Source organism: Triturus cristatus, chromosome 12, assembly GCF_964204655.1.
Source record: "Triturus cristatus chromosome 12, aTriCri1.1, whole genome shotgun sequence".
Lineage (NCBI taxonomy): Eukaryota > Metazoa > Chordata > Amphibia > Caudata > Salamandridae > Triturus > Triturus cristatus.
Genome location: NC_140595.1, coordinates 682,482,485 through 682,501,055, shown reverse-complemented (window position 1 = coordinate 682,501,055; position 18,571 = coordinate 682,482,485). Strand labels below are relative to the sequence as shown.

The window sequence follows — 18,571 nt, the reverse complement described above, 5'->3', positions numbered from 1 at the left end:
AGCCAGAGCTTCTAATTAGCGAGGTCTCCAACCGATCCGTGAGGCCCCACGATCCACGAGAGATATGCTTACTTATTTTTTGTATATAGTGAATGTGCGGTCATTTCCCTGTAAGGGATCACTACTATCTGTTGTTTATGTCTAGTGTTTGCAAGTACATTCGGTTTTAAATCACTTGCTGCCATGTTCCTGGCCTCTAGCAATTTTCAGGTAACAACAAAAATGTCAATATTAGTTTGGTGATTAATGTTCTTCCTGGAGAGAGACCGGAGTTTTGTCTAGTGGAAGTTTTGACTCATTGAAAGGTAGCCCATAGGGTTAATATGCCAGCTGCAAAGAACGTTTACCCAGCGGATCACAAAGTGCATGTACTGTTAATCGGTCAGTAGGTTACTGCTTTTGTCAGAGAGATCATTTTGTAACTTGTAATTTATAAGATAAAATCCTAATATAGAACAGTGAGATATTAACTGCCGTCAAAGAGTTGCATGCATACTGCACAATATAAATTAGAGCGTTATGATTTTTTCCCCAGTTTTTCAATATCCTAATGTTGCAAAAATGATTTATATGGGTAGAAATCAATTCTTATTTTTAAAGAGAACCCCCAACCATAGTGTTACGCCTTAAATTCTACGTTGTTTCTTCTTCTTCAGACCAAGCACTCTTAAACTATACTGCTTACCAGTATGGATGACATGTGACTCCTACACCTTGTGGTCCACTGTCTTGCGTAACATTTCATGTGCACTAATTTACACACGTATGATTGATTGTCTCTGTGTTAAGTGTGTGATGTAAAGTTCTCTGACACCATACACTGCTACGAGAAGCGCTATAGAACTAATTAAATGCTTCTGAGAGAAAGTGGTTATGGAGACCTGAGGGAGCGCTGTTAAAAGGTGGTCATGAAGAAATCTGTGACAGAGGTGGTCATGGGGGGGCGCCAACGAACATTGTTGTGCCGGGTGTCACCAGCGCTATATCAGGCCTCGACAGTCAACATATTGTTGCTGGAAGCCCAAATGCACACTGGAAGTTAAAACTAAATGAAATAAGTGGACAACCCACAAAGTATGGAAATATTGTACGTTGGTGTCCCTTGGTAGGTGTTGAACTGAAAATATAAGTTGAATATGGAGCTGTCACCACACCGAGACATCTACATACACACATACATACATAAACATACAACCCCACACACACACCCGCACTACTTCCTGTCACTTACCGCAAAGGTCTGCTTGCACTTCTTCAAACAGGCTTTGCTGTGGGCACAAATATAGCATAGCTGCCCGCCATTCTGTTTTCTTCCTTTTTAGAAATGTCATCACCCACTATGTGTATTTATGTGCATCCACTAGTTTGCCGTAGTCCCCCTTCACAAGCACCCCAATGCCACGGGGATCAAAGACGCCTCCAGGGTGTGCCAAGAACCCCAGTGCTGAAAAACATAACCTAAATCAGTCATCCTCTGGATTTCCAGGAAGACCTGATGCATATCTGCTTACTAAGAGGGCGCCCGGCCTTGATCACTTGGACTGTTGGCCATTTCCTTGCGGGTTCTTGTATTTGCTATAAGTTATAAAAATGGTCCCCCTATTCTTCAGGTCTTATAGAGCGTTATTTCTCTTGTCAACTTAGATGTTCTTTAGACATGGAGACACACCTTAGTTTGTTGCTCCGTCTCTATGAGGAGAAATAGAAATGACTTACCGCAGTAAAAATGTTTTGTTTATTAATCACCGAAATATTGTGTGGCCAGGGGCTTAGAGAAGTATTGCCCACTGCAGCCTACTTAATGCCTGTATTTTTATACTCAACACACTTTCTTTGGTGTCTTTGGCATTCTTGTGCAGCACTGTGTGTGTGTACAGCACAGAAAAAGACGTACAGTTACAGAAATATACCTACTGCTGTTTAGCTTCACTTGTATTCATTTACAAATTTAAAATGCTTTTGTGAAAGCTAATGTATTTAGTTAAATACCATGTTGTCCGAGATAAATTGTATTTCTGGAGAAATCGTCACAATTGATGTCTAGCACTGCTGGGGAGATGGGAAATCCAGAAATATTTAACATTCTGAGGTCAGCGGATTTCAACGCCCAAAGGACTAATATTTTTTGCATTGGGACGTCTAGTGTTATGGGCGGCCCACACGCAGAACATTCTATGAGAAACAGATGGTTTTAACCCCCTCCCACTTCCCCGCGGACAGCCAGTACAGCACTCTGATGTTGGTTTGACGTAGTCACATCTGTAGATGTTTGAAGTACCTAAAGGCTGCTCATCGTTCGAATATCAGTCCAGTGCGGATGCAGTTGACATCAAAGCACTGAAAGCAAACCTTATATCTTGAGGAAAAGATATGACTTTGTTCATCTGTGGAACTAAACGATAATCTTGGCTGAAATTGATACTTGGAATCTTTGCCTTTGCTGAGCTTGGGCGCGCTCCCAAAACATAATCTAATGCAGAGTGGGTGGCGGGAAAGGGTAGCATCTTTAGCACTGAAGGGGATCTTGACTTCACAACCACAGAGACACAGCAAATTGTGCCTCGCCGTGTTTCTGTGATGCACAGATACATTGAGTCCTCTGTAGTCCTCGCACAACCATCCTCTAATAGAGTCCTCAAGAACATTCACACTAAGGTTTCAGACTGCGAGGGATCACTGATTACCTGGGGATTTCTCTGAAAAAGATACCTCTTCCAAAGCTAAAGCCTCGACAGCAAATTACGTAATACATACTCCATTGATCCTGGGTCCACCTCTTCAACCTTCCCATCCAGCCTCCACTTATTCTCAAATGAATGGGAAGATAAATTAATATCTGATAGAGACATCTAGCCACAGAGTCCTTAACTTGGAATATCTCCAGGCGTCAGACTGGATCTGGAAAACGTTTTGCAGCAGCACCATTGCGCGCCGGGGGATGGCGCCACATGACCCCTCGCTGACGTTCTCCACGGACGTGACGTCAGCGAGGTCATATAAGTCCCTCCCAGTGCGCTGACGTCAGTTTCCTTCTTTTCCGTGTGCAACGTGAATCTGGAGTAAGCGGTTCCTCTGACCTGTTTTCAGGCCCCTTTTGACACTTTGCGTCTGGAACAGTGTGCGATGCCTTCGGGCTTTAAAACTTGTACCTCCTGTTCGCTGCAAATGTGGACTGTTCTTCCTATGTCCCGTCCTTGTTGGTCGGCGCAGTTTTACATGGTAATAACGATCTATCTTGCCTATTGCGATATTCTTCCCTTGTTACTCAGCCTTTGGAGAGGGTCCATGCTTCGCTTTGCGGGGTTTTTTCTCAGAGCTTTGCTCTGCCCTTACTTCTTCTCGTATATGTAGACAGTGTCTGATACTGTCTTTTTTATGAAGGTGTTTTGCACCATCCGCCTTCTTTCTTTTACAGATTTTTCATCCTTCGCACGCTGTTCCCATACTTTCACAGTTTGTTGGTGGCTCCGTGTTGTGCCGCAAAAAAGTTTCTCTGAAGAAAACTGACGTCAGCACGCCGGGAGGGACTTAGATGACCTTGCTGATGTCACGTCCATGGACGACGTCAGGGCGGAGTCGTGTGGCGCCATCCCTAGGCGCGCAGAGGTGCTGCTGCAAAAAGTTTTCCGGATCCAGTCTGGGGATATTCTAAGTTAAGGAATCTGTGGCTAGACAACATCTCTACCAGATTAATCGTTACCGAAGGTAAGTAACTCGTACATTATGTCCTACGTGTCTTGTGTTAGTTCTTCTTTGTATTAGCATCACTTACTAATCGATGCTTGGACCAAATGTGTTCTTCATCATGGTCTTATGGAACGGTTTAGTAACTTTCTACAATATATCTTACTTCATAATAAAAAAGGTTCATCATCTTTTAATCCATCCCGATAAGAAGATCTCTACTCTGTGCTGCCCAGGCTGCCTTTAAATCGTGTGCAGCAGATCACCAATGCAAATATGTATTGTTAGCTAGAGAACAGAGGCAACTGAGTCTACCTGCGATGGAAAGTGAGGCATCCTAATAAGAGGGGTTGGCCTGCCACAGGTCGGAGCCAGGTTCACATTGATACTGAAAACCAAGCACAGAAGGGACAGTCATAGAAAACTGCTAATCGTATCAAAGTTACAGTCTCGCATACCTGTCATAAGTGCTTCAGCACCCCACATAGGGGTAGTAAGTGCTATATAAATACTGCAATAAAGTACAATTTTCATCTGGAAATTAGCCTTGTAATTAAAAAAAAAATAACAAAATGAAGTGGGTCAAATAAAATGCAGCTAGTGTGCTATGGTCAGATTTCTTGAAAGGACAATATTGTAAATATGACCAATTAAGATCATATTCTAATGCCAAAAAGCTGACGGGAAAGATGAGGCATCGAGTGCAACACAGATATTGTACATACACACACCGTGTGCCTCTAGTGTTTGGCTGTTCTTTTCCACTTCTGATTGGTTGTGATTTTGACAGTTCACAAAGTCTCAAGGAATTAGTAGTTTTGTGTTTTCTCAATGATTGTCTGTTGGGAAATCCAAGTAGGATGATTTGCAAACAACACAAATAGTCTTGCTGTATGATAAATCCAAGAGATTATTCACTGCCTCTAATGAATGTAAATCTAAATGAAAACCAGCTGTTCATGTCCATCTAAGACTAAACTTCTCTTCACAGGACTTCGGGAAATGCCCTCGGCTGAGACTCTTCACACAGGAGTACATCCTGGCACTGAATGAGCTTAACGCTGGCATGGAGGTGGTGAAGAAGTTTATCCAGAGGTTTGTATCACCTGCATATTTCTGCATCTCTCGAACTCCTAGCACTTTGTCCCTATGGAGCACATTTAGGTTTGAAGTTCCCAAACAATTGAGTAGACCTTGTTTACTGAAGAAAGCGTCTAGGTTTTGGGGCATGGGTGCTTCAGAAGAGTATAATCTCAGATGTCGTTGTCTTGAAATGTCACTTTCTCAACCTGTTGTACTGTTCTTCCTGTTGATGCGTAAGAAGGTCTGAGTCTGCAGATGATCTGTATCCATGCTGTGCATGTAATCCACCTGTTGACCATACCTCTTCCTTTGATGGATAGCTCTGGTTCCCTGTGGATGGGGTTTCCATGTGCCATACACAACCTAGTTGCCTTTTCCCATCATCAGTTGGTGTGTAGGAGTTCTGGCACTGTAGCCTGTTGTTTGTCGTTGGATTGATGCATAAGTCAGATTCCTCACTATCACCTATTGGCTTTCAACTCCACTTTTGTGTAAAATGTTTCTATCTCTGAATGAACTATGTGTGATGTGTCTTGTCCTTCACTAGTTAACTATTTCATCTCTTGATATGTGGATAATGTCTATGTAATGTCCATGCCATTCACCTACTCGGTTGTACCCTCACTGTTGTGTAGAAGGTGTGAGAATACAGGTGTGATGGCCTTACCCTTTCACCTTTTATCTCCTCCTTCTGTCGATGGACCCGAGATCTTGGCCTCTGTGGATCAGGGCTGCGCTTGTATGTCCATACCTTGTGTCTGTTGGATGATCAATTTGTGGAAATTAGTGTTTTTTCCTGTGGTGATAATGTATCTTTGGGATAGCCTTGCACTTCAGACTTTGGTATATTTACCATTGACAGGTAGGGGGTCTATCTTTGTAACAGTGAGGTGTTCTGTGATGTTTGGATTTTACCCTTCTGAAGCTGTTCTTCTTTTTCTTGGGTAAGACAAGGAGATTTGGCGTTAATGATCAGCAGGCAACACTAAAGGTTTCACAACTGTGAAGGTTCTCATGAGAGTTTGTTCCTGTCCCTCCTCACAGAAAGACTCATTCTGTAAGATTTAAGAACCTTGGTTATGTTGTCTTGGGTCAGAGTGATCACAGAATGATCTTCAGCAGCGCCAGAAAATTAAGCGAAACTGTAGCCAATAGGAAACCTTGCAACTTGAGCACATATGCAACACAGGCTTTCTGTCTCTGAAGTATAGAATGAGCGCATCTCTTTAATTCTTATGCAGAATGTTCCATTGCTGCAGACTTTGTACAGGGCTTCACTCCCTCACATAGTGCAGGTGTCAAAACATGCAGATGCACGTATGGCACAGTATATTGGGCTGATCCTAGGAATGTTATGTCTGCGTGCACCGCACCTTGCTGGGGTATCTTGACTGTTCTGCACATAGTAACTTTGGTGCACTAATCTGAACCTGCACTACCATGGCATGTCCAAGTGATATTACTACTCAAAGGATCCAAATATTGTATGCTTCTCATATTTTCCGAGTATTTCTGTGAACCTACTCAGTGTTCCTTAAATCTGGTGTTTGTTACTATGGTTTGCAGAGAGTGAGAGAGTGGTGCTGTTCATAAGGTGCCCACAGGCCACCACAATAGTTTCAAGGTGCATTACACAGGGCTACACTAGTGCATAAAGAGCACAGACTGGCTTGCTGGGGTTATGGAAAGCGATACAAAGTGTCTATTATGTTCTCAGTAATACCCCCTTGTTTCATCCAATTATCCATAGGTATCACATTCCACAAAGGTGGTACATACATAGTAAACTCTGTTTGGGAACCATGACCCCCTATTGATTAAATACACAAAAAGTTAATTCTTGCAATAATTCTAACCACTGACAATCGCTCGGAGTAGCATTCCAATGCATAGTTCTTTTGTCCACTATGCCCCCCACAGATTACACCCAGGCATATATAAATCAGTCTTGGCCCTAATCCAATAAGAGCAGTCCAGTCTGTATTGCCAAGCCAGATACTCTCTGAACCAGAACACAAGCATCGTAAGACCAGTTTCATCTTGATTCAGCCTCTTTAGTTGGGTGTAGCTTGATTCCAGTGGTACAGTGATCAAGGAACTCATGTCTGGGGATATCTTTGGCTACCCAGGGTGTTACATCAAACCAACAAATGGTGATAGGAGGAATGCTTGCAATAAGACTAGCCACTGGCAATCACTCTGGGTTTCATTCCAACCAGGCATTCTTTTACCCACCATGCCACCTCAAGATTAGAATCAGCCATATGCGAATCAGTCTTGTTCCTGCTCCAGTAGGAGCAGTCCAGCCTGAACTGCCAAACCAGGTCATCTCTGACCTGCAACACAAGCAACTCAAGCCCAATTGATTAGCAGTTTTACCTAAAAAAAGTGTGTGTGGTGAAGGGGATTCCTTGAATTCCTATTTTTGAGTCTGCAGTCTAACTCAGAAGGTCTGATTTGAGGTGATGGAAATGTCCTTCTAAATTTCACTTCTGGCTGAGCTGGTGAACACTTCCTCACAACTGGCAACATCATTACTTGCTCTGCTTGAACTGAGACCAGACCGCTATATAATGCTATCACTGTGGAACAGTTCCATCTCTGTTCTAGATTGCAGTGACTATAAATGTATCAGTTGGCAGGTGAAGCACAGTCTGAATTTCATGAACAGATGGTAAAGATCACTCACACTCCAGCCCATAGGTTCAGTGCACGGTTGCCTTTGGAGTACAGAGAAGTTAAGTGGCGGGACTGAAAACCTTATGGAGGAGAGTTAAGGGGTACTGGGAGGGTGAATAGAGGTGAATTTGGAGTGTCAATGGGGAGGTCTGAGTCCTTGCTTGAGAGTGAAGGAGGGAGGTTCAGATATTTGGAGGTGGTTAATGCAGAGGGGTAGTTAGTTGAACAGACTTTATAGAAAAAGGGTTGACAGCTGGAGGTTAGGCTGAATCCAATAGGATAGAGTTAAAGGGGGGATTGAATCAGTTGTTACAGTGAGATCCAAGCAGGGAGATTAAATAGAGGAAGTTTGAAATCATAATAATAGAGTTAAGAGGTCTCAATTGGTGCTAATAGTAAGAATTATTGTGGGAGATTCCTTCAGTGAAAGCTGAATTAAGGACGGCAGAATCAGTGGTAAAGGTGAATAAGGTGGAAAAATCAATCGGGGAAAGGGGAATTTATTGGAGTAATGCTAAGCGGTCAGAGGCAACATTGGGGATTAGAGTGGAAGATTAGATCGACGAAGGGTGAGATGATGAAGGTAGAGTTAACAGGCATGAATCAGTAAAAGCAGAATCCATGGCAACAGTTAAGGTGGGAGGACACACCCTACAGGAATGATTGCACAGAATAAGATGATGCATGGTGCCATGGGGACGGAGAGTAGAATATCTGAATACAGTAGAGCAGCAGTTACGGGCGTGCAAATAATTATTTGTCGCGAGGGGATACACTGGGGGTCTGGAAAGGGCAGTGACCAAATTGGAGAGGAGCCTGCGCCATTAAGACCAATAATTTGTTCTGGTCTGGACAATTGTTTGGGTTTCTCTTGAATAAAGGTGTCACCTGTATTGATGAGGTGTAAACGATAAGGGAGCTCAAAAGAGATGGGAACACTAATATGTATGGCAGTCTGCTAACTTCAGCTCACGAGGGACTGGAGAAATAAGAGGACAAAATCTTGAATCAGTGTGCCCAAGCGTGTGCGATGGCAGTAAGGAAAAGAACAACAAAGTTTGATTCTAATGTATTGCCATTGTCCATGTCACCTGGTGCATACATTCCGCTCTAGTGGTGTTTAACAACGTAATCCTTTTTGGGAGCTGTAGTCATCATTTTCTTCAGTGGAAACATTTGGGCTAACAGGCCTGAAAGAGGGATTTGTATAGGTAAATCTCAGGGACTGAATCTTTGATGCATGGAGGAGGTTTGAAGGGTGTGAAGTGTGCATCCAGTGGAGTAGTGTGTTAAAGGGCAAAATGCTGAAACCATGAAGAAGATAATACTAAGGCGAGTATGGACTTAATCAGTGGAGGGAGAGTTCATGGGTGAATAGATGATTCCATGAGGGTGGGGAGATTAGGATGGGCTAGTTCACATGTAGATGGAGGGAGAAATGAGCAGTAAGGAGTGGGTGAGGAGTAGAAAGCTGCGTGTGACTCTTAAGGTGGATAGAAGGACTGGATATATGGCAAAGTGAAGTAACTTTGTTTCTCATCCTGTGACAGTCTGTAAATATTTAGAACAATGTGTTTGTCTCACAACCCTTATTATCAACAGTATTTCTTCAAGTTTCTCTTTGTATTTTTTTGCAGCATGCATGGACCCACCGCAAATTGCCCTCATCCGCGAGTGCTACCCAATCTCGTGGCTGTCTGCCTTGCTGCCATTTATTCCTGCTATGAAGAATTTATCAACAGGTCAGTAAGACATCAATGAAATTCAGCTCAGAAACTGATTAATACAAAGCACCTTTACAGTGTGGTCTCAAAGAATGGAACCTGGAACAACTGTCCATGTGTTCTCTTTTCCCACTTTTAATTGGAATACTTTGGGTAAAATTCTTTCTAATTCTCATTCGAAACCATGTCTTATTTTGAGGGAAAGTTGAGTCAATCCCATTTAGGGCCCAAAAGGAAACCTGGTTGGAGGTCGTTCTGCGTGAACTGCTGTGGTCGATCAGAGATGTTATAGTCAAGTTTGTTCTGTCTGGAATGTAATGGCCAACCAGTTTCCCTGTATTTCTCAATCTACTAATGGCGCTGAAAGTGAATTAGAAAGGTAATTCTTTGCAGGCCTCCAAGGATTCATGCATCTGAGTCACACTCCTGTTGGTTTACTACAGAGCACTATACTCTGTGCCACGAACTCATGCATGCTTTAGAATTTGTGTTGCACACTCTTTACAGTAGTGCACTATAAAACGCCATCCCCTGTGATTTGTGCACTTTTTTTTTTTTTTGAAAAACCTTTATTACAGTTTCAGAGACATACAAATATGGGCCTACAACCAACAGGCCGGCCGCTAATGCACAGTGTAAACCTAGACACAGCTTAACAATCACATCGATGAAGCAATAAGAGAGCGACTGGAGTGCTAATCAACTCAGCCGGCCGCAGTCCATAAACAAGCAAAGAAAGGTTTCATATTTTTAAGAAAACGAAAAACATCACACACACAAGGCAGAGGAGGTTAATGGCAGTAACATGTGCTCCTCGTATCGAAGGAGTAAACAAACCCAGGGAGACAGAGGGGGGGGGGGGCCAGGCAGAAGAAACCAAATGCGCATGTCGCAGGAGCATACAGGAATGCGCGGGCTAGGGAGACAGAGCAGCATCCATCTCACGCGTCTGGGGCGGGGCACAGATACCTCCACGATAGGAGTTCCAGGGACCCCACACCTTAATCCACTTCCCAGGCTTGCCTCTCGCCACATACACCGTTTTCTCTCTGAACATACACCAGTCCATGTGTTCCTTCCACGCTGAGACCGTTGGTGGCCTCTGGGAGCCCCACAATTGTGCAATGTCACGCTTCGCTACCATATAGCCCAGAGTCACCCACTGCGTCTGCATCACATTGTAATCAGTCGGCTCCCAGACATTCAGCAAACATCTCCGTGCCTCCGGCAACAAGGCAACATGCGTGACTTCTTCTAACACCGCATGCACTCTACACCAAAACCGAGTCACCTCCGGACACTCCCACAGGATATGGAGGAAAGTACCCAGTAGTCCACAGCCTCGCTTACACAGACCATCCACTGAATACCCCATATGCATCAAACCAGGCCCCGTGACGTACACTCTATGAAGTATCTTGAGCTGGACGAAACGCAAGCGGGCCGGGATAGCCACCTCCTTCGGGGAGGCCACCGCTGACACCCAGTCCTCGTCGTCAAGCTCCAAGCCGTCAGCGGTCCATGTCTCCCGCAGTGAGGTCAGCAAACCCATTCGATCATTGATAAGCTTCTTATAAATCAGCGAAATGGTGCTATCCGGCACATAGCCGTCCTATACTCTGTCTTCCAACGGGGAGGACTCTGGGATAGCCGCCACGTCCGGGAACACGGAACACAAGGCATGATGAACCTGAGCATACCGAAAGTATTCCCTATCGTTCAACTGATATTCAGTTTTCAGCATGTCGAACGTCTTAAATTTCCCTTTCGTCCAGAGATCCCCTACCTTGCTGATACCAATCATATCCCATTTCTCAAAGCCTTTCGTAGTATACAGATAGCCCAAACACTGGGAGGCGTACAGTGGAGTTGCCCGAGTCAAGCGATCCCTCCACCCCATCGCCGCATTTTCTGCATGCCACACCTGCACCACGACCCTCGTCGGGCCTGACAATCGCGCATCAAGGGACCCCGAGTATAGTGCTCGAGTATAATCCCCGCTTGGCAATAACAATTTGTCCATCTCAAAAGCCGGGTTCAAAGCAGGCCCATACATCCCGTGATTGACAGCAGCCAACTGGGAGGCCCAATAATATCGTTTAATGTCCGGGAGAGCGACCCCCCCATCATACCACGGGAGGGTCAGTTTGGCAAGAGCAATCCGCGGCCGCCCATCCCAAAACAATCGACGCTGAAGACACTCCACCTCCCGAAAATAGCGGGCCGGCACTACGTCCATAGTGTTCTGTAGGGCGTACAAAAAGCGTGGCAGCGACATCATTTTGAACAACGCCGCCCGGCCGAGCGGCGAGAGCGGCAACCGCCGCCAACCCGCCACGTCCGCCCTTAGGCGCTGAAGGGGGGGGAGAAGATTCCGTTCATACCGGGCCACCGGGTCCAGGGTTATAAAGATTCCCAAATACTTGAACACCGACTGCGCAACCTGGATAGGGCACCCCCGCGGAAGGGGGGGGGCCTCCCCAGAGAGAACGTACACGCAAGACTTAGCCCAATTAATGACCAATCCGGAGTTGCGACCAAAGGAGCTCAACACATCCACCATACAATAAGCGATTTGCGCGGAGATGCAAGATACAAGAGGATATCGTCCGCATATAGGGAGATACGATCCTCGTATTCCGGCGTCCATCTAAGGCCACGCATCGAGGGGTGCCACCGCAGCCACTCCGCAAGGGGCTCCAAACAAAGCGCAAAGAGAAGAGGCGACAGCGGGCATCCCTGTCGGGTGCCCCTACCCAAAACAAAGGGAGCCGACACCCGTCCATTGACCACCACCTGTGCCAGTGGGTTATCATAAAGCAATTTCACCCAACCAATAAACCCCGGGCCAAACCCAAACTTCGCCAATGCTGCCCAAATATATGGCCATTCCAAGGTGTCAAACGCCATGGTAGCGTCCAGGGACGCCAAAATGGCCGGCTCACGGATGAATGGCGCTCAAGCGAGGACGCCATGCAGTCGCCGCAGGTTCAAAGCGGTATTGCGATGGGGTATAAAACCGGATTGATCCTGATGAATCAGGTCGCCCACAACCCGGATCAGGCGATTGGCCAGTACCTTGGCAAGGATTTTGGGCTCCGCGTTTAACAAAGAGATAGGCCTGTAAGAAGTACACCGATCCCGCGGCTTCCCTTCCTTATGGATAACAACAATAGTAGCAAGACGTTGGTCAGGGGGGAGGGAGCCCGCCGCCTGTGCCTCAAGGAACATGTCCCGGAGATACGGCGCAATCTTATCTGGGCGCAACTTGTATAATTCGATGGGAAGGCCATTAGGACCCATGGCCTTACCAGAGGCAATAGAGCAAATGGCCAGAGCAATCTCATCCGGCGACGGGGCCGCATCCATCAATAATTTATCCTCATCAGATAGAGATGGCAGAGCAATGTCTTGAAGCAGCAGTCGAGAGTCTTCCTCCGATCGCTCAGAGACCGGAGAGTAAACCCCGTGAAAATACTCCGCAAAGCAATCAACAATATCACCGGGGTCCGTCACACGCACACCATCCACCCTCTCAACATCCGGCACCACTCGACTCGCTCTCTCCTTCTTATCCAACCAGGTAATCAACTTCCCGGCCTTTTCACCCATATCGTACAAACGCCCCTGTTGCTCCCTGCTCATACTCTTAGCAGATTCAGTAACCAGCGCCTTGTAGTCGGCCTGCTGAAGCCCCAGCACATGCAGTCCGTCATCCGTAACACCTTGCTCCAAATCAATCTCCAACTCGGTGATCCCATTTTCTAGTCGAACCACCTCCTTCGCCTCGCATTTTTTGGTATGGGAAATGAGAGACAGAGCCTGGCCCCGGAGCACCGTCTTAAAGGCCTCCCAAAGGGAGATGGCGGAAGACACCGACCCCACGTTGTCGTTAAAATAGTGTTCCAGGGACTTAACCAGGTCTGCACGGATCGTGGTGTTTCGTAGGTACCAGGGGTTGATCGGCGCCACCCTCCCCTCCGCCCCCAAGGCGATATCTAGGTGTAGCAAAAGAGGGGAGTGATCAGATATACCGCGGGCCAAGTGTCGCACCTCCTCGATCATCCCCGCTTGGGCCGCAGGCACTAGCATATAGTCAAGCCTCGAAAGACTACCGTGGGCCCCGGAGTGGAAGGTATATTGCGCTTGTCCAGGGTGTTTCAACCGCCAGCAGTCTATCAGTCCCAGGGTATCCAGAAAGCCCCCCAGCCAGTTCTGGGCCCGAGGGAGGTCCCTAGGGGGGTGTTGATCCTCAACTCCGGAAACCACAGCGTTAAAATCCCCCCCCAAGACCAAACCCCCCCCCCCCCGGAAGCCCAAGTAGCAGGCACCCCAAATCAGCAAAGGTGGCCGTCTGCAGGTCGGCGGCACGTAGACCGTGACCAGCGAAATCAACTTACCCTCCCACCTCCCCACCAGCGCAGTGTAGCGCCCTCTGTCGTCGTGGAGCACCTCATCCACCACCAACGGGAGAGAGGTCCTGACTAAAATGCCCACTCCCCTCGAGCCAGAGGTGAAACCAGAATGGGCCAGAAGGCGATATCCTCGTCTGTTCATGGCATGGAAAGAGTTCCCTATGAGGTGCGTTTCCTGCAGAAACACAATGTCAGGCGAAATACGTTTCAAGAACTGCAGGACCACCCCCCGCTTTATCCTGTCCCCCATCCCATTCACATTCCATGAGAGAAGTCTCAACCCCTTACCCCCCATCCCTCCCAGCACAAACTATCCCCCTCCCGGAGAGCACAATCATACTAGCACAACAGAAAACATTACCCCGCCTTGTGAAACAAACAGACAAACCCAAACCCCACCCCATCAACCCCAACAAAACTCCCCCCTCCCTGCACCCCTGCGTGAGCCCGGACAGCCCCCCCAACATGCAGTGTGCCTGTCGCCCTAATATGAAACTCACTACAGAAAGGACAAGAAAAACCCCAGAAGGAGGAAAGGGCCCCAGCAAGCCCCCCGCAACCTCCAAATACCAAGGGGCAAAGAGTTACAAACTGGTGTCCAGTGCAGCCACAGGTGCAAAACGTTACCAGTCCAGTCCATCGCCAGGATCACAGTTCCATTCCTACTCCGTCAAACCCTCTCCGCTCTCCGCCATCCGACCTTCCCGACCTCGGCCCCTGAGTAGGGCATCCAGCCACTCTCCCACCGCCTCCGGCCGGTCGAAGAAATGTGAGCGACCATCTAACTCGACCCGCAGTCTAGCCGGGAATAGCATCGCATACTTCAACTCCATGTCTCTCAAGCGCCGTTTGATGGCCGAGAATCCCATCCGTTGCTTTTGAACCGCTTGCGTGAAGTCTGGGTAAAAGCTAACATTAGAGTTCTCAAATTTTAATGGCCCAGCCACCCTCGATGCCTGAAGGATGGCATCTCTATCCCGAAAATTAAAAAGTCGGGCAATGATAGGCTGCGGGGGGGCACCCACCTTAGGCGCACCCCCTGGAATCCTGTGGGCCCGTTCCACAGCGAAGAACTTGCTCAGCCCCTTGGGTGCTAGATGAGTCACCACTAGATCCTCCACAAAAAGATCCACAGCAGACTCCTCCGATCGTTCGGGCACCCCGATAATACGGACATTATTCCGCCTGGCCCTGCTTTCGGAGTCCTCAAGGCGTCGATCAATCAGGTCACTGGTGAGCTGCAACCTCCGCACCGTCGTCTGCAAAGCGGCCACATCTACAGTTAGGCTCGACGCCGCTTGAGTCAATGAGTCGACCCGGTCATTTGTTTTGGACAGGTCCGCTCTGATCAAAGTGACATCAATCAACACCGAGTCCAATTTATTAGACAAGGTATCAAATTGCTGGTTCACAGTTGCCTTCATCTTCTCAATGGGCCCCATGACATCCAGCAGAGTCAATTCGGATGATGCGCCCGAGGCCTCCTTGGGCGGCTCAGGTGATTTACGTGATCCACTAGGGGATCCCTTTGGCTGCGCATAGCGGTCCATATTGTTGGCCTGGGAATAGGCTCCCCTCCGGGTAGACTTGGGTTTCAGCTTATCGCCGTCCACTCTCGCCGCCATCGTCAGCGACCACCAAGGGCAGCACCCTCCAGCACCCGGAGGTAGGCCAGGAGATCCGGGCCATCAACTGAAATAGGCCCGTTTACAGTTCAAGAATCAGGCTATGCACTCCGTCCTCGGCGCTGCTCACCCAAAGTCCCGACGTCAGTTTCCGCAGATCAACTCGAAACCGAAAGTGAAAGCACGGGGTCCGGGGCAGGCCCAGCCTGGCATGCCGCTGTTGTTCACTTCGCACCCGGGCACCTCACCAACTCGAGTTCGGGACCAAGGCCGGAGAAGGCCGCAAACTTCAGATCGCCACCAATCCGATTCCCGGAGTCCAATTTCGATTTGGAAAACGAGTGGCACCTTAGCGCAAGATCATAAACAAAAGCCCATCGAAAAAACCAGGATTATGACAGGATAGACGTGGGAGGTTGCGGAGGCCCTCGGGAGCCACAAGCCTACGTGGCCATCTTGGTTGCGCGCTAGGCTCCTCCCCCGATTTGTGCACTATTGAATGTTATGTTCTCTCTGCCATGTGCTACTGAGCATTGTACACGCTCTGTGACGGACAACGAAAACTGTACCCAGTGTGAAGCATACTATTGAGCCCTACTCTATGTACTATGCTCTACTTAAAACAATACTTTGTGGGCCGGACACTATTGGAAAGAATAGCAGGTTTGGTGGGCGCTACTGAACACTATAAGCTGTGTTGAATTAATGAACACCGTTCTTTGTGATCCACACTCCACTGAACACTGTACTGTGTGAGCCATATATTACTAAACACTATTCTCTAAATGCTGGTTACTATTGAATACTCTAATCTGTTACATAAGACCTTTTGGACAGTACTGTATGAGGGTGGTACAAATGAACATTATTCACTGTGAGCAAGATATTACTGTAGACTAAACGCTATGTGACGAACACGACTAAACACTAAATTCTGTGTGCAGTAAAACTTTGCAGAACTGTATATGTACTGAGGGTGAGTTTTGTGGGTTCTGCATATGGTGGGGAGAGTAGCACGCAAGTGATTTTGCTAACTTACACCCCTTAATTCCCATGCGGTGTCTTTTCTACAGAGCAAGAGGGGATTTGGTGCTGCCATGCAATGTCTGAACAGAGCTGAACTTCACTGAATGGCCTTAGATAATGTTCACTCTGGTGCTGTACAACTGTTATGACCAGCCAACATGATTCCAAAAACCTCAAAGATAATTATTTTCTTTTATGTGCACTTACATAAGCTGTGGCATTTGTATATTATTTAATCCTACTTTTCCAAAGTGCAGTGGACTTTGAAAGCCAGTGCAGAGGTTGGAAGAAGGGAAAAGTCCTCCGAAATCAAAAATGTTGCAAAATATCCTGCTAGATCTGTTCATTCCTTGCCACACACTAGAAAGGAGTATAGCCATTCCAGTATTTCTGAGATTTGCCATTGTGATGATGTCACACAGGGACTACAAAGTTACTTATTGAATTGGAGCACTGTGTTAGATAGCTCTTAATGACTTCTGAGGAGACTCTTCTGTGTTCTTCCACTTTTGGTCATGCTTTATAGAGTTTAAAAAAAAAATAAGCAGCAAGGTTCTTTCCTCTGTGTTCATTATCTATAGAAAAGTTACATTGGCTTGTAGACTTACTCATACAACAGTCTTATTTCACAGCATTATGTAACATGCCTTGTGTCTAATAATTGTTGCTTTCATGTTCTTTTTCAGCCGAGACAATTCTCCAAGTTTGAAGGAGATTCGGAATGGCTGCCAGCAGCAATGTGATCGAAAGCCAAACATCCCACTACGCCTTCTTCAATCGAGCCCTGACCTAATGTCTCACGAGCCCGCAACCACTGATTCACGCTTCAAGTCTGTCATCGTCACATCCAGTGAGATCCATGTGGAGTTGGAGCGCAACAACTCGGCAAATCAGAAGATGAAAGCCAGCACTGGTAATGACAGCGAGCCCAACCTGATTGATTGCTTGCTGGTCAGTCCCACCTGCAGTGCCATGACCATAGAGCTGAGCCCGCAGGCGGAGCGGGTGCTTGCATGCTACGTGGAGATACTTAAGATGCTGTGAGTATCTGTCTGTAGTTATAAGTCCACAGCTTTTTTAATCTGCCATTTGTGTACATTTCTCTAGTGTCTTTCTCCAAATTTGATCAAGTTCTAGAAACCGGTGGCCCTTTCGGTGATTCTGTTATCAGGGATGGATTTTAGCTTCCAATATAGACAAACAATTTCACAATAACATCAAGAAAATAAGTATGTAAATGTTACTTTTTTCATTTTTATGCTTCGCCTACATGGCGCTTGCGAAATCTCTTGTATCGAAAAAAAGAAATCTTAAAAGGGGCTTAGTGCACCCCTATTACTCCCCTTTAGTTACCATTGGCTCCCAAATCACCTTTGTTTCTTTTCTTCCTGTTAGTCCGCCTCCTCCTGCCTCCAGCTTCCTGCTCAGCTTCATATCTTTGTCCTTTCTGTGGAGCTTGGACCAAGTACTGCTTCCGGCGGCCAGTATCCATACACTGGCCGTGCACTTTTAGCATACTTTATTTATTTTTTACTTTTCAGCGTCCACTTTTGATTTTTTGCCTGCCTGTCCCAACCACTACACCACTTCCGTTGCTACATTCCCCTTCCCCACATGCCCCTTCCCCGTTCATTGCTGCTGTCTCTCCTACCACCTCACTTCCATCGCTGCATGCCCCTTCCCCACCCCGTCACTAGTTGCCTCCCTCCTATTTCCATCATAGCTTGTTTTATATAGTGCAAAGTCAACCTGAAGGACTTGGAGAACTTTACATGAGCGTCCGTTACATTACACAAAGACACATTCATTTTTACAGGGAGTAAAAGTGATTTACCCAGAATCACAGGGTGTTGAGCCGGCGCCAAGACTCAAACCTGGTTCCCTAGCTCCAAAGTCAGGTGCTCTGGCCGTAACGCCTCAGCCTCTCTATGCTCAGTGTTCCAGCAAGCTACACATTGAGATGCTGGTGACTGCAATAGGCATTTGTTCACGAATATAAACTGCATATTAAGCATAGGGAACATTTATTTTTTAACTTATTTGTACATGATAGGTTAAAGTTAAAAAAAAAAAAGCGCTATGACGTGGTTTGGCCACGTTATATAGCCTTTTTTAGGTCTCGCCTGAGACAGTGCATGCTGTGTCTTCGAGACATTTAGTAAGTGGCTTTTAAAAGTGCCACCAGAGGCTTTTGGTGGCCTAAAGCTTGAGTGCACGTGAGCGTGCACGCCCGCAGCCGCCATCTGCCTTTCTGTCATGGCTCATTAAGCCTCCTCCACCCCATTAGGTCTCGCCTGAGACAGCGCATGCTGTCTCTTCGAGACATTTAGTAAGT

General features: G+C 46.9%; 1 protein-coding gene across 5 annotated transcripts in view; it reads left to right on the top strand.

The window, feature by feature from the left end:
* Positions 1–18,571, top strand: part of CMIP (c-Maf inducing protein) — a 453,793-nt gene that overhangs the window by 350,929 nt on the left and 84,293 nt on the right. For all 5 annotated transcript variants that reach the window (XM_085638216.1, XM_085638214.1, XM_085638213.1 and 2 more), the window contains 3 exons: positions 4,676–4,779; positions 9,084–9,188; positions 16,923–17,276. In XM_085638216.1, coding sequence (XP_085494342.1) covers positions 4,676–4,779; positions 9,084–9,188; positions 16,923–17,276 — 563 coding nt within the window. The remainder of the gene's footprint in view (positions 1–4,675; positions 4,780–9,083; positions 9,189–16,922; positions 17,277–18,571) is intronic.